Source organism: Micropterus salmoides, unplaced genomic scaffold (assembly GCF_014851395.1).
Source record: "Micropterus salmoides isolate LMB-PRFRI ecotype aquatic unplaced genomic scaffold, ASM1485139v1 Ms_hic_scaffold_1, whole genome shotgun sequence".
In the NCBI taxonomy this organism is placed as follows: domain Eukaryota; kingdom Metazoa; phylum Chordata; class Actinopteri; order Centrarchiformes; family Centrarchidae; genus Micropterus; species Micropterus salmoides.
The window spans coordinates 35,331,009-35,345,749 of NW_024040040.1; the positions used below are offsets into that span (position 1 = coordinate 35,331,009).

At 41.2% G+C, this 14,741-nt stretch overlaps 1 protein-coding gene across 1 annotated transcript; it reads right to left on the minus strand.

Annotated features, from left to right (window-relative positions):
• Window positions 1-1,037: 1,037 nt before the first annotated feature.
• Window positions 1,038-11,002, minus strand: LOC119907487 (myosin-6-like). The gene is made up of 37 exons (XM_038725253.1): window positions 10,799-11,002; window positions 10,528-10,671; window positions 10,295-10,451; window positions 10,082-10,109; window positions 9,880-9,985; window positions 9,687-9,779; window positions 9,539-9,602; window positions 9,355-9,453; window positions 9,168-9,271; window positions 8,945-9,083; window positions 8,738-8,856; window positions 8,479-8,628; window positions 8,207-8,377; window positions 7,800-8,109; window positions 7,604-7,686; window positions 7,287-7,492; window positions 7,070-7,193; window positions 6,860-6,996; window positions 6,347-6,602; window positions 6,015-6,257; window positions 5,761-5,937; window positions 5,512-5,657; window positions 5,045-5,135; window positions 4,572-4,961; window positions 4,294-4,420; window positions 4,097-4,215; window positions 3,809-4,005; window positions 3,540-3,723; window positions 3,284-3,449; window positions 3,049-3,173; window positions 2,655-2,963; window positions 2,356-2,559; window positions 1,971-2,267; window positions 1,793-1,897; window positions 1,594-1,689; window positions 1,379-1,513; window positions 1,038-1,151 (listed from the first exon to the last, which is right to left on the minus strand). Exons 1-37 carry the CDS (start codon window positions 11,000-11,002, stop codon window positions 1,131-1,133), a joined length of 5,826 nt encoding a protein of 1,941 aa, XP_038581181.1. The 3' UTR covers window positions 1,038-1,130.
• Window positions 11,003-14,741: the final 3,739 nt, after the last annotated feature.

The following is a 14,741-nucleotide window of genomic DNA, read 5'->3' on the forward strand; positions in this document are numbered from 1 at the left end:
CCATTGTCTAAACCACTTATCCTTTGCAGGATCGCTGGGGGCTAGAGCCAATCCCAGCTGACCTGAGGGAAATATGTGGCTCAATCTTTAACAGCTAGTTACTGAAAACAGCTGCCCACTGCAGAAAACAAGGTTTTGAGCTGTTAGAGTGAACCTAAACAGTAAAATTATGGTTGTAAAATTAACACTGAGTTAAAAGACACTAACAAGACAACAGTCATGATAGGGTGTATGTGCTTTAAGTTTAGTTTTAGTTAACATCAGCATGCTAACATGCTCACAGTGATAATGCTAATATGCTAACATTTAGCAGGTCATATAAAACATCTTCATTTAGCCAGTTGAATGCTACCATTTGGTCTCTGGTCATAAACGAAAGTACATTTTCACCTGATGATGTGTCAAGGGATGTAAAATACACATTGTACCCGATCCAGTGGTTGTTGAGATAATGTAGTCCAGCGTGGCTAAAAAACTCCATGAAGCTATTTTTGTCACTGCGACTGGTTTTTGGTGGTCTTAAATGTAGCTTTACATGGTTTGGAAAACTGCCTGGCTTTTCAATTCAACAAAACATAATCCAACATGTTATAAAACATTATCAAACTGTTCTGCACAAATGTAAGTATGTCACTACCCTTTTACCCTGTGTACTATTGACCCAAACATCCTCTCTACCGTCTTGTTTCTGTTCAGGGTTATGAGGATACAAGCGTTTGTTTTAAATGAAGAAAGATAGGGGGAAGCCCAATTGTAGAGTCCAAGGTGGGTTAAAATCAAGGACATCTGGACTCGGTTGAAGATACTTGAAGACATTTAACCCCAGACAATTGCAGAGCTAACATACACAGACAAAAACACACATTCACACTCACTTTTGTCATCTATGTGTAATTAAGAGTTAATAGTATAGTAGAGTAGACTCCTCTGTGTGTCTTTTCTTTTTAACTCCTGGGTGCACCAAATTCTTCTTGTTAAAGGCCTTTAACAAAACAAAGTGTAAAGTTGTGGAAAAGATTGAACCCAACAAAGAGAAGTATGTTCTTAATATGCTTTTATTCTTTATTTTGCTTAATTAGTAGTCTTAACACACTGTAACGCTGAGTTTTTGAAGGTTCCAGCTGAGAACTTTACTCTCCGTCATGTCCCTTCTGTGTGTGAGACAATGAATGACAGTAATTAGGTGCGCAATCATTTCATTAACATTATTTCTACTGCATGCAAAAAAGCAACAGTACATATCTCAAGCTATACATTATGCTATAGTGTATGTTATAATAAAGTCCACATTGTTTTTGTCATTAGTAACAAGTAAAAAAAAACTCTACATGTACTTATAAGTCAAAACAAATATGTCAGACAGTCCTGTGTCACTGACCTTGGATCCACTATCACGGCTCTTGGCTCTCATCTTGTTGACCTGGGACTCAGCAATGTCAGCCCTCTCCTCTGCCTCGTCCAGTTCGTGTTGCAGTTTACGAAGCTTGGTCAGACTGCTGTTGGCTTGTTCCTCCTGTTAAATCATTATTTTGGTAAGTATTAAAGTATTAAAGGCAAGATCCATCTGTAATATCAGAATACACCTGTACTTACAGCCTCCTCTGCAGCCCTCTTGTAAGCTTTGACCTTCAGCTGCAGTTTGTCTACCAGGTCCTGCAGACGGGCCAGATTCTTCCGGTCCTCTTCAGTCTTAAGAGTTGTTTAAGCAAAATCATGCAGTGCTTTTCACAACAGACACAGGAAATGAATGTGAATGGATAAAGGTAGACGACAGTATAAAATCACAATATACCTGATAGGTAAGCTCCTTGACGCGTCTCTCATATTTACGGACTCCTTTTACAGAATCACCGCCCTTCTTTTGCTCAGTTTCCACCTCAGTTTCCAGCTCCCTCACCTACAAAAAAAATGTCCCAGTGTCACAGCAGCCAAGCACCATATCCACATCTGAACAAATCATTGTCACTCACCCTGGCCTCCAGCTTCTGGATCTGCTTCTTGCCACCTTTCATGGCTATTTGCTCAGCTTCATCCAGACGGTGCTGCAGGTCTTTGATGGTTTGTTCCATGTTTTTCTTCATACGCTCCAGGTGAGAGCTGGTGTCCTGCTCCTTCTTCAGCTCCTCTGCCATCATGGCAGCATCAGTTATGGCCTTCTTCGCCTTCTCCTCAGCATTTCGGCACTCCTGCACCGCCTCCTCCACTTCACTCTGAAGCTGGGTGGTGTCTCCCTCCAGCTTCTTCTTCTGGTTCAGCAGGCTGGTGTTCTGCACAGAATAGTTTTACAGTAAACGCTTGTAGAAAGACATATTAGCATATTATTACACTGTAAAGTGATTACCGATTTGGACATACCTGAGAGTGCAGCAGCTGAACTCTCTCACTGACATCAAGCAGTTCCTGCTCTGCCAGTTTACGACCTCTCTCAGTCTGCTCCACCACAGACCTCAGCTCATCAAGTTCAGCCTGCAGCAAGTTGTTACGTCTCTCCACAATGGCAATGTTCTCCTTCAGATCCTCATTGGCACGAAGAGCATCATCCAGCTGCAGCTGCAAGTCCTGTCAGGAACAATAATAACATTCTTTCTATCCTTAAATGGAAAGGAAACAATCTCCAAGCATGCTCCCATCATTGGTACGACGTACGGACTTACCTTCAGATGAGCATGGACTCCCTTGAGCTGCTTCTGAGCCTCTGCTGCCTGCCTGTTGGCCTGGCTCAGCTGGATCTCCATCTCATTGAGATCTCCCTCCATCTTCTTTTTCACCCTGAGAGCCTCGTTTCTGCTGCGAGTCTCGGCCTCCAGGGAGCTCTGCAGCGTGTCCACCACTCTCTGATGGTTACGCTTGGCCTGCTCCATCTCTTCGTCCTTCTCAGCCAGCTTCCGCTCAATTTCAGCCTTCACCTGGTTGAACTCAAGCTGAACTCGGAGAATCTTACTCTCCTCATGCTCCAGAGAGCCCTGTAAGAACGGTGTCCTCCATTACTATGCATATTCTTTAAGAGTACGAAGAAGGCTATCACAAGATATACTTATGAACTCTCACCTCAGCTTCCTCCAGAGCAGCTTGTATCTCAGCCTTCTCCTGCTCCAGCTGTTTACGGATCTTCTCCAGCTCGTGGATGCTCTTTCCTCCCTCACCAAGTTGCTCAGTCAGGTCAGAAATTTCCTCTATCATCAAAAAAAACATTATAAACATTATACTGTGTGATTGGTATAGCTTAGACCTATCAGGAGCACAAAATCCACAAGACGCATTGATTCCACCCGCCCCCCCAAACCTTGGAGATTCTTGTTTTCTCGTTTCATGGTCTCCAGATGATCCAGGGATTCTTCATAAGAGTTCTTCAGTTTGAAGAGCTCAGTGCTCAAAGAACGAGCCTCTTTCTGGGCACTTTCAAGCTCAGTCTGGGACTCCTCATACTTCTGCTTCCACTCAGCAAGGACCTGGTTAAATAATGCTCAGTATTAGATTACTTAGTAGGAATTCATCATTTCACAATTCCCTCGAGTGCCATTTTTTCTTTCTTCAATTACCTTGTCAAAGTTTCTTTGTTTCTTGTCCAGAGCTGCTGCAGCAGCATTTGATCTCTCCACATCCACCATGAGATCCTCAATCTCACCCTGAAGTCTGTGTTTGGTCTTCTCCAGGGAGGAACATTTAGCGTTAACAGCTTCCACAGCTTCTTCCGCATCCTGCAGACGCTGGGCTAGTTTTTTCCTATTTGACAGGAATATATTACAATAAATCTCAGTCCTTCTCAAAAGCATGATTGTGCTATTGAAGGGAAGACAACTGTTCTTACTTTGCATCTTCCAGCTCCTCCGTTCTCTGGATGGCATCAGTTTCGTACTTGGTTCTCCACTGAGCCACCTCAGAGTTTGCCTTGGACATGCAGCGTTGCAGCTCAGCTTTGGCCTCCTGCTCCTCCTCATACTGCTCCCTCAACAGGTCACAGTCATGGCGAGAAGACTGCACTGCATGGGCAAGTGCATTCTTGGCCTATAAGATGAAAGGACAGTGTAAGTATAAACACACTTTAATATTAATGTAATGTCTATCTGGAAACTGAATTCACGGTAATTTGAGATACCTTGATTTCCTCCTCTAGCTGTCTCTTGAGGTCTTCAATCTGCTGAGTGTAAGACTGCTTCCCTCTGGTCAGCTGGGAGACCAAGGAGTCCTTCTCCTCCAGCTGTCTGCTAATCTCACCTTTTGTTAAGGAAGAAAATGTTTCTCTTGTCTTAAATATTATGTGTTAAATTTCAAATATTTATAAATTTTTCTTACCATTCTCAGTTTGAAGCTTTGCTTTCTGCATGGTGAAATCACTAATGATACGCTGGTTTTCATCAGTTTTAGTCCTCAATTCACTCATTTGATCTTCGAGAGTGCGACACATTTTCTCCAAGTTTGACTGAAAATAAGACAAGACATGAAGACAATAATAAGACAATGTGCTTTTATGTTTAGAAACTTTCATTCAGACATATTTAACCATAGGATAAAACTGGCACCAGCATAGCATGCTTTTTAGTCTCCTGGGGTAATTTGTTGGTTGCACTCACTTTGGATTTGACAATCTGCTCCATGTTGGATACCACATCGTCCAGCTCCAGTCTGAGCTCGCTCTTCTCTTTCTCCAGCTTCTGTTTGACTCTTTGCAGATTGTCAATCTGCTCTCCCAGGTCGGCCACACTGTCTGCATTCTTCTTTCTCAGTGTAGCAGTAGTGGCTTCGTGCTGCAGAGTGGCCTCTTCAAGGTCTCTGCGCATCTTCTGAAACTCGGCCTCTCTCTTCTTGTTCATCTCTATCTGGGCCGCAGTGGCTCCTCCGGCCTCCTCCAGCCTCTCACTGATCTCCTCCAGTTCCCTGGCCAAATCAGCCCTCTGTTTCTCCACCTTGGCTCGGGCAGCTCGCTCTGCTTCCAGCTCTTCCTCCAGCTCTTCAATTCGGGCCTAATGTGTACAATTCCCATTAAGAATGCCAAGTAACAAAGAGAACAATGTCTTAATTGTGTTGTGTTAATGTTAATGCTGACCTGTAACTCCTTCAGTTTCTTCTGAAGTTGGGCCGCCAGTGTTTGTTCATCGTCAATCTTGCTGAGAAGTTGGCTTATCTCAAAGTCCTTTCTATCGAGCAAAATGTATACTTTAGTTTTTTCCAAAGTGACAGTTTTCTTACGTTGGATTAGGCAACAACATAGCCAAACACGAATGTTTTGGATGAACCTAGTAAACCCCAGATTACGTTCAGTGACATGTTTTTATAATTATTTTTTCCCACAGTCACTGTACATGGCAACAATTGAATTATTAAGATGAGGGAAAGATTGCGGTTATGACAAATAAATAGTTAAAGTTATGCAACTAAACTTGTGGATAGGGTTAACACTACTTCCTTTGCTGTTACTGAACATTGGCATTGGATGTAAATTGTGGCATACTGAATAATCCAATGTTACCATAATTCCTGGAATACCGAACTGAATTGGGAGAGGAAACTTACTTCTTCAGCTTCTCATCAAGTTGCTGCTTGTCATTCTCCAGGTCCATTAGGCTCTCCTGGCTCAGCTTCAGATCTCCTTCCAGCTTTCTCTTTGCTCTCTCAAGATCCATCCTGACTTTCTTCTCTTGTTCCAGAGAACCTTCAAGCTATATGAAAGTATAGAAGAACAGATTTATTGCACAGTACCACAGAAAATCCAGTTATTAAGTCTATATTCCATATATCCAAATATAAATAAAGTGTACTTGCATCATCAACTTGCTGCTCCAGCTTGGCTTTGGCCTTGGTCAGAGTGTTGACTTTGTCCTCCTCACTCTGCAGGTCGTCCAGTGTTTGCTGATGAGCCTCCTGAAGAGCTTTCTTCTCTTTGGTGAGCTTAGCAATGATTTCATCCAAAGCTGCCATCTCTTCGGTCAGGTTTTTAACCTGAAGTATTATCTGGTTAGTACACCTAATCTAATCATAAATATGTTCTTTCAACACCAGTCAAAACACTTTGTTACCTTGTTCTCAGTGGCATGCTTTTCCTTTTCCACTTTAGTCAGAGTCAGCTCCAGATCATCAATGTCCTTCTTCAGTTCTGAACACTCATCCTCTAGCTTCCTCTTCTTGGCAGTCAGCTCTGCATTCATCTCCTCTTCATCTTCCAGTCTCTCTGTCAGCTCTTTGGATTTGGCCTCAAGCTGGATCTTACTCTTGATCAGACCCTCACAGCGCTCCTCAGCATCTGTAAGATTGTCTTGTTCCTACAGTAGATTTAACAAATATTTTTACTCATCACATTTTTGGAAGTATATCGCTGTAAGTTTTACGTAAACTGAATGACTGATCGTACAGATTGGACTTGGAGCTGCAGGTCGTTTTTCTCTTGGAGAAGAGTGACCATTTTTTCCTCTAGCTCTTTCCTACGAGCCTCAGACTTAGCATAAGCCTCTTTGAGCTTCGTAAACTCCTCCTTCATGTTTGCCATCTCCTTCTCAGTCTCAGCTGATTTCAGCAGAGGTTTTATTTTGAAGTACATCTTCATCCAGGGCCAATTCTTGACACCCATGAAGGCACGCACATTCCACTGGATCACCAGTAAGGCATCCCTGTAAATAACATCAGCAAGCTTGAATCGATTTCTGTTGACTTTTCCTCTCGTGCCACAATGATGATGACATTTGGGGTTAAAAGTGAAATAGTTCAACAACCATTGGATGGATAGTCATAAACTTCAGTAGTGACTATTAACATGCTAAAATGGTAAAAATTGACATTAGCTTTGCTTTGCATTGAGCCTCACAGAGCTGCTACCATGGCTGTAGACTACTATAGTCTTTTTTACAGCAACAAGGAATACACCAACCTGCGCTCAACTATTTTCTGGAACTCAATCCTGGCGAGTAGTCCTCTGGCTCTTGCTTGAATTCCAGTGATGATGAGAGCAAGACGATCATCTCTCATCTCCTCAAGAACACCCAGCAGACCAGCTTTGAAGAACACCTAGGAAAGATACAGGGAATACATTAATCTGCCTTTAAATATGTCTTTAAAAAAACTTAAATCAATGCTGTACTTTTGTGTGTCCTAGTTTATACTGCTCATGGTCGATGTCCAGAGAGCCAAGCAATTTTTCTGCTGCTTTCTTGTTGTCAATGAACTGTCCCTCAGGGATAGCATTAGGGTTCAGGATACGGTATCTGAAATAGGGTCAAATATACAAAAGCCATAAGTACATTTTCACCATGGTTGTACTTTAGATGCAGTAAGATCTTTTCTCACTTTTGCAGTACCTTTGTTTGAAGTCTCCATACTGAATCCTGTTGGGGAATCCCTTCCTGCAGATCCTGATGCCTTCCAGCACACCATTACAGCGTAGCTGGTGCATGACCAGAGGATTCTCCATCGCCCCAGGAGTCTTGGTCTCATTGGGGATGATGCAGCGTACAAAGTGGGGGTGAGTTGACCTTAGGTTGGTCATCAGTTTGTTCAAATTTTCCTGTTATAGTCAAAACACATAATTATATGTAAAAGTGTAGTGACGGTGTTAGTCTTTTTTTCCTTCAAGGACAAAACAATAACAAAGGTGTAAAAGTAAAAGTTCATTCACCCTGTGCAACGCAGACACAGTCTGGAAGGATGAACCTTTCTTCTTTCCACCTCCCTTTCCTCCCTTGCCTCCTGCATCCTGGGCTGAATAAAAAGTTCAAATCCATTAATTGAAATTTTTATATCCAGATGTATTAAAAGGTTTTAAAGTATTTTAAATGTCTTAATATTTCACAGATGTTACAGTATAAATGTACCTGATTCTGCTCCAGCATAGCCAATGAAAAGATTTGCCAACACTTTGAGAGTGGACTTCTGATACAGTCCCACCACAGTTTCATTCAGTGGGTCCTTGTTCTTCACAAGCCAGTTACTGATGTTGTAATCAACAACACCAGCATAGTGAACCAGGGAGAAATGACCTTCTGGTTTCCCCTTAACAACTCTGGGCTTCTGGAAGTTGTTACTTTTACCCAGGTGGTTGTCATACAATTTGGCTTTAAATGTTGCATCGCTAGCTTTGGGGAACATGCACTCCTCTTCAAGGATGGACATGATGCCCATGGGCTGAAGGAAAGAATTGATTAGAATTAACTGAATGTAAACAAATAATAGTCCATGTTTGTAACATGAATTCTGAAATCAAATTTAATTCTACACCAACCTTCTCAATTAGTTCAATGCAGGCCGCCAAGTCCATGCCAAAGTCAATGAACTCCCATACGATGCCCTCTTTCTTGTACTCTTCTTGTTCCAGCACAAACATGTGATGGTTGAAGAACTGCTGCAGCTTCTCATTAGTGTAGTTGATGCACAGTTGCTCAAAGGTGTTGAACTGTATGTTTGACAGAGAAAATAATAGTTTTTCTGTTTCAGTGTTCTTTCAAAGATACAGTTGATTTCATGCAGCATGCTTATTTAATCTCTGACACTCACATCAAAGATCTCAAAGCCAGCAATGTCCAGCACACCAATGAAGTACTGGCGAGGTTGCTTGGTATCCAGGGACTGGTTGATTCTCACCACCATCCACAAGAACATTTTCTCATACACTGACTTGGACAGTGCACCAATAGAGTAGTACACCTATTTTTATAAAAAAAAAGAATTAATCATGTGCTTTAATATTTTAGCATTATGCTTTTCTACATTACCAGTGCTTCACCAAAAAACAAACTTTTGTATGAAGACTCACCTGCTGAACATTCTGACCTTTGGTGACCCACTCATTTCCAACCTTGACTCTTGGGTGGCACAGGCCCTTCAGCAGGTCAGCAGAGTTCAAGCCCAGCAGATATGCAACTTTGTCCAAATCTGCAACAGTGAAATTGTATAATTTATATGAGATTTCCTTAATTGCACGTTTTTTTGCAGTGGTCAGTATTTTGGAAGCTGTATTTACCTTCAGTGCCGTCAGCCTCTGCTTGCTCCTCTCTCTGCTTCTGCTTGAACTTCATGTTGCCAAAGTGCATGATGGCTCCAGTCAGCTTGTAGATGCTGTTCTTCTCTTCTTGGGTGAATCCCAGAACATCAAACGCTTCCTTTAAAAAAATAAAATTGTGCATCCCAATTAGTAATTAAATCCAGGACAATGTAAAAAATACAGCACTGCACTGCATCCTCACATCAGTTGCCATTAACTCTTCAGCATCATCAATTGATGTGACAGAGATCTCTCCTTGGGAGATGAATGAATAGTCGTAGGGGTTGCTTGTAATAAGCAGCATCTCTAAAAAAAAGAAAAGAAACGTTGTCATATGATTCATCAGTAAACCTAATGTGTCATTTAACAAAGGAATGGGTGGTTCTCACCCAGCAGTTCTGGTTTCTTTTGGGACAGAATCTGGTAGAAGATGTGGTAGTCTCTTTCAGCCTTAAGTTGATAGGTGACACGGGATTTCTCCAGCAGATCTGACAACATATAAAATATTTAGATTAAGGTATATTCCTGACGTATGAGAACTCTTTTCCTAACTTTAATGTACTGTGTACTTACAAGTTTCAATATCTGCTGAAGCCAGTTTACCACTGACTCCAAAATGGATTCGAATGAATTTACCCTGTAATGAGAACATGTAATTTAGAAGTTGTCAACATAACAAAGACATATCTACGCTAGTACTCTCTGAAGTGACCAAACTTACAAATCTGGAGGAGTTGTCATTTCTGATGGTCTTGGCGTTTCCAAAGGCCTCCAGGGCAGGATTGGCCTGGATGATTTGATCCTCCAGGGTACCCTGCAGAATTAATTGGTGCCAAAATTTAGTCCTTCAAAGTCAAAACCTAATTTATTATATATATCACAGTGTACACATGATGACACTGTTTTAAACCAACCTTTTTCTCCTGAGCAGCATCCTTTTTGCCAGAAACAGCTGCAATGCTGGCAAAGTACTGGATGACTCTCTTGGTGTTCACAGTCTTTCCTGCACCAGATTCTCCGCTGAGAATGAAAACAAACATGTGAAATGAACATGTCATGAAGACAAAACTCCGTTCTTCAAATTGGAATCAGATATTTCTTTTATGAATTACGTACGTGATAAGGACAGACTGGTTTTCTCTGTCTGCAAGATTTAAAACAATGTTCAGTGTTAGGAAATCTTTCTATAAATGTCTGGATGGTGGACTGAACTCAGGTCAAGTCAATTTGATTTATACAGCTCAATACCATAAATCACAGATTTGCCTCAGGGGGGAGGGATTACAAAGCGCTGTGTTAGAGATGATGGAGACAAAGAGCTGAACATACCTGACAGCATGTACTGGTAGGCATTATCAGAAATGGAGTAGATGTGAGGAGGAGCTTCACTTCTCTTCTTTCCTCTGTAGGCGTTGACCACTGCCTGATCGTACACTGGCAGCCACTTGTAGGGGTTGACAGTCACACAGAACAGTCCTGAGTAGGTCTGTGGACAAACACATAAAATAAGTCTCAAGATTTCATACAGTGGAAAGATCAATACATTTGTGGTCATTACTCACGTAGATCATCCATGCTGCGTAACGCTCTTTGAGGTTAAACAGTACAGCAGGCTCATGGAGGAAGGTGAACATTGCCATGTCTTCAATTTTATCGAACTTTGGCGGGTTCTGAGGGTGGATATCCGCCTCCTTATGGACTACAGTCTGAAATGATTTAACATAGGACCCTAATTTAAATTATTGTGAGAGCCCTCAAAGTTAATCATCATCATGTCACAACCGCTTTCCCACTCATTAGTCAGTGCACAGTGTAAATTTCTGACCCACTTACTTTTCCAAACTCAGTTTCAACGGTGACTTTGTCGCCATCTCTGCTGGTCACTGTGGCTTTAACGTACTCCACCTCAGGGTCGGGCACAAAACATTGCCTCTTTATGTCGAAGGGGCGAGTCTGGGCCTCCAGGCGCTCCTTCTCTGACTTTCTCAGGAAGGAAGCGGCGGACCCGAACTCTGCCATAACAGCGTCGCTGCTCATTTTGGAACCTGTGCAGCACAAAGTAATGGCTTCACATAAACTTTACATTTGTACAAAGCAAGATTTATTCATTAGATTGATTAAACTTTTGTCTAAGTGAGCACTGAAACACATTCCACAATTCATTGCTAGTGCTGTGATTTAAATAATAATGTAGATTTAGATCAGAATCATTGGTAGAGCCATCTTACCTGTGTTTTCACCCCTTTGGCAAGATGATTTTTATATCTGTTGCAAATTATAGAGAAGAAATAACATTTAGAAACTTCAACACTTTACAAACATTTACAGTTAAACCAAGAAGATGACATAAAGAATATAATCTTCTATTGAAAATATCTTCCACAATACTCACCCTCAGGCTGTCTGGTAACTTGCCTCTTGTCTCCAGTCTCCTTTATAAAGGGAGCAGTCCAACCCTAAAGGGCAGAGAAATTAATTATTCAGATCTTCCATCAGATGATCTGGATATTTAGGCTGGACCTCTCTGACTTAAAAGGCTCATAACCATTTGTTCTCAACTCCTGAAAAGGAGAACATGCTGGCGGTATGACAATTGTACATTTCAGAACCTTTGTTCTATTTTAGACCACCCCTTCCTAATATTTTTTATGACGTTATAGGAACATTGCTGAAGTCACTATATTGGGTTGGATTAGTTTGCACCAAAACATAAGTGACAATGTATAACATACTTGCTGTTGACTATATTCCTGGGGGGAAAAAAGGTATGGAACATATGCACATATCCCTCAATTCATGCAGATCCACCTGTCTCCTGCTAACAAAGGCAAGGTCACAATGCGCCATTGTCACAAGTGAGAGTAACTGTTTTGGCATGCTTGACCTCTGACCTGCCTTGTCAACTGTTCCTTCTCTTTATCCTTGAGAACAAAGATAAACCTGTGAAATACTTGCTGACACTTGTGAGGGTGGTTTGATTGCCAGGCATTGCCCTCTCATTGTTCTGTGGCAGGTGTTTTATATTTATGTAAGTCTCAGTGGACATAAATAAACACTTAAAGGCGTGGATGAGCAACTAACCTATAGGTTGTGAATAAAGTAGCGGCAACCATTGTTTGCTTATTTTTATTTTAAAAGATGATTGTAAGATAGTTATTAGACATAAAACATTAATTCAAGGTCATCAATATCAGTCTATAGCAAATAGGAAATGTTATTATCACAATAACTCGCAAGTAACAGTTTTCACAGACAACTGGAGGTCAGTCTAAAATAACTAAGACATTCAGAAATACAAAGCACCAAAATCTGTACAGGATCAATTAATTAATTATCATAATAAAAATATTGTAGAAAGCAAAAACGATCTAAACAGATCCATCAAACGGAGAACGGAGAGAGTGACTGAAAGAGGCCCAGAGGTTTGACAAACTGTTGAGTGAAAAGTCTTGATCCTCTTAATCGTTCCAGTGTCACCTTCCTTCAGGGTTAAGATACTTGTCAGGTTTTAATTTCCAAGGAAAGTGACAAATCACAAGGTGCTAACTGGGTTAATAGGAGGCATTTTCCATTCCTTTGCAGGGCCTTAACATGCCACTTGAGAAGCTCTTCAAATGTCACTAATTCACACCTCGGGTGACAGGACAGGACAGCAGAGGACAGCAGGTCAACTTCCAGTGCTGTCTAGGATGTATTTCTCAGCTGTCTGCTTGTCTCTCTGCAGTCGTGACAAGACAGGCTTCAGACAGACATTCCTGTCTGTTGGAGGTGGGCTGTACTTGACTTTGGATGGGTCATTTTGCCATCACATGAATGATGGTCTCACTTTAGTCCATTCTCCTGACCTCTTTCTGGTCAAACATTTGAAAAAAAATACTCAATTAAAGTCATGTACGATGCGCTCACAAGTTAGTATTAAATTAGGTTGTAGTGTTTTTGTCTTGCAGTTCCAGAGTTTGAATAAATTTGATTACAGGATACTTTATTCACTTTACATGGAAAGTTAGATGAGAAGAATGACTTTCATATCTGTCCATTAAATAAGGCTATACCACCAGCAGCTAAGTTTAGCATAAACAGGGAGAAACAGCTAGACGTTTGGCAATGTCCAAAGGTAACAAAATGCACCTATCAGCACAGCTCACCAATAACACGTGCTGTCTAATCCATACAAAAGTGTAAAAACACAAGAGCTTATGGAGCAGCTGTCAGGCAACTAACAGAGACTCCAAGACGGAAGAGTTTAATTATGTTATATCTTTACACTTACAGATTAGACAGACGAGATAACATGTTAATTAGTAAGCGTAAGAGGTGCTGGTAGGCAGATTTTGTAAGCTAGCTTAGTTGTGCTAAGCTAAGTGGTAGCTGGCTGTATCTTAATATTTAGCATACAAACAAAACAAAACACTGTCAATCTTTTCATCTAACTTTCAGCAAGGAAGCAAACAAACCTATATTGGTAAATCAAAAGCTTTGGCTTCTGGCTCAGCTCCCTCTACACCACAAGGGTTCAGTACCACAACTGCATTTCTGCTGACGCCACACCAGTTGGCCTGTACCTCTACTCTCCATTTTGCTGTCCATCATGAACAAGATCCTGAGAAACTTAAACTCCTTCACTTGAGCCAGCAACTCACTCCCAACCCGGAGAACCGTGACATCAGACTTGGAGGTGCTGACCATCATCCCAACCACTTCCCACTCGGCTGCAAAAAAAGATGTCCAGAGTTCAGTTCCTTTCAAGGCTGGATTACCAAGTCAGCTCAGGGGACCCAAAGACTCCAGGTTCTCTATGTGGCAATTAGTTTTTGGCAATCAAATTAATTCCCTAATCAAAGCTTCAGAGAGGAAGTTTCGTTTGGCCTTTATTGTGCATTTTTCAAGTTACGTTACAACAAAATTATTACTAATATTTACAAATGCGCAGAGAATGGGAGAAACAGAGGGTCAACAGGGGCCCATAGCTAATTTTTGCCCAGAGTCCCCCTAGTGGATTAATCCTGCCCTGGCTCCCCTTTGTGTAGCCTGAACCTGTCTCTGTTGCAGATCATCAGGACCCTGAGGATTTGACATCCAAAACATATTTTTATAGCCTTGCTTCTCTGTTTTCTTTTTTATCCCTGTACTTTTAGTCTAGTTCACAGTATTTGTAGAGCTCAGCATCACACACAATGCTTCACTGGACTTTATAGGCTTTACTTTACTTTACAGGCTGGACTTTACAGTAACCTAAGAATAAGTTCCTGACGCAGCATGTACTCTACAGAATGAAGAGAAAAGTTAATAAATAAATTAATTCATGTTGAATTTCTTTCTGATAAACGCTTAAAGTTAAAAGTTCATCAATTTACAAAAAAAAAATAGGTTCTGTTTGTATTAACTGGTGCTGTGGCCTGCCTCACAGAAACAAACTATTTACTATTAACTATTTACAGAATTTCAACTTATTTAATAGGTTTGTGTTTTGTCAGATGTTTTATCAGTTTTTACACTAAAATAGTGTAAAAAACTAAAACAGATTTTAGCCGTATTATTAACATTTGGAATGACAAATGAACTTGAACTTGATGTGGAGTGCAGCGGAGTGGATCATGTCCAGAAGTGTTGAGTGGACTAGCTGTTGCCATCCTTCACCGTGACAATGAGGTGTAACCCGACTCTTCTTTGCTGACCATTGTCTCCTTCCTTTTGTCCTTGAGGACAAAGATAACTCGCTGACATTCACACTAAGTGCCTTTATTTGATCTGAAGCTTGCAAGGTACATTTGGATCT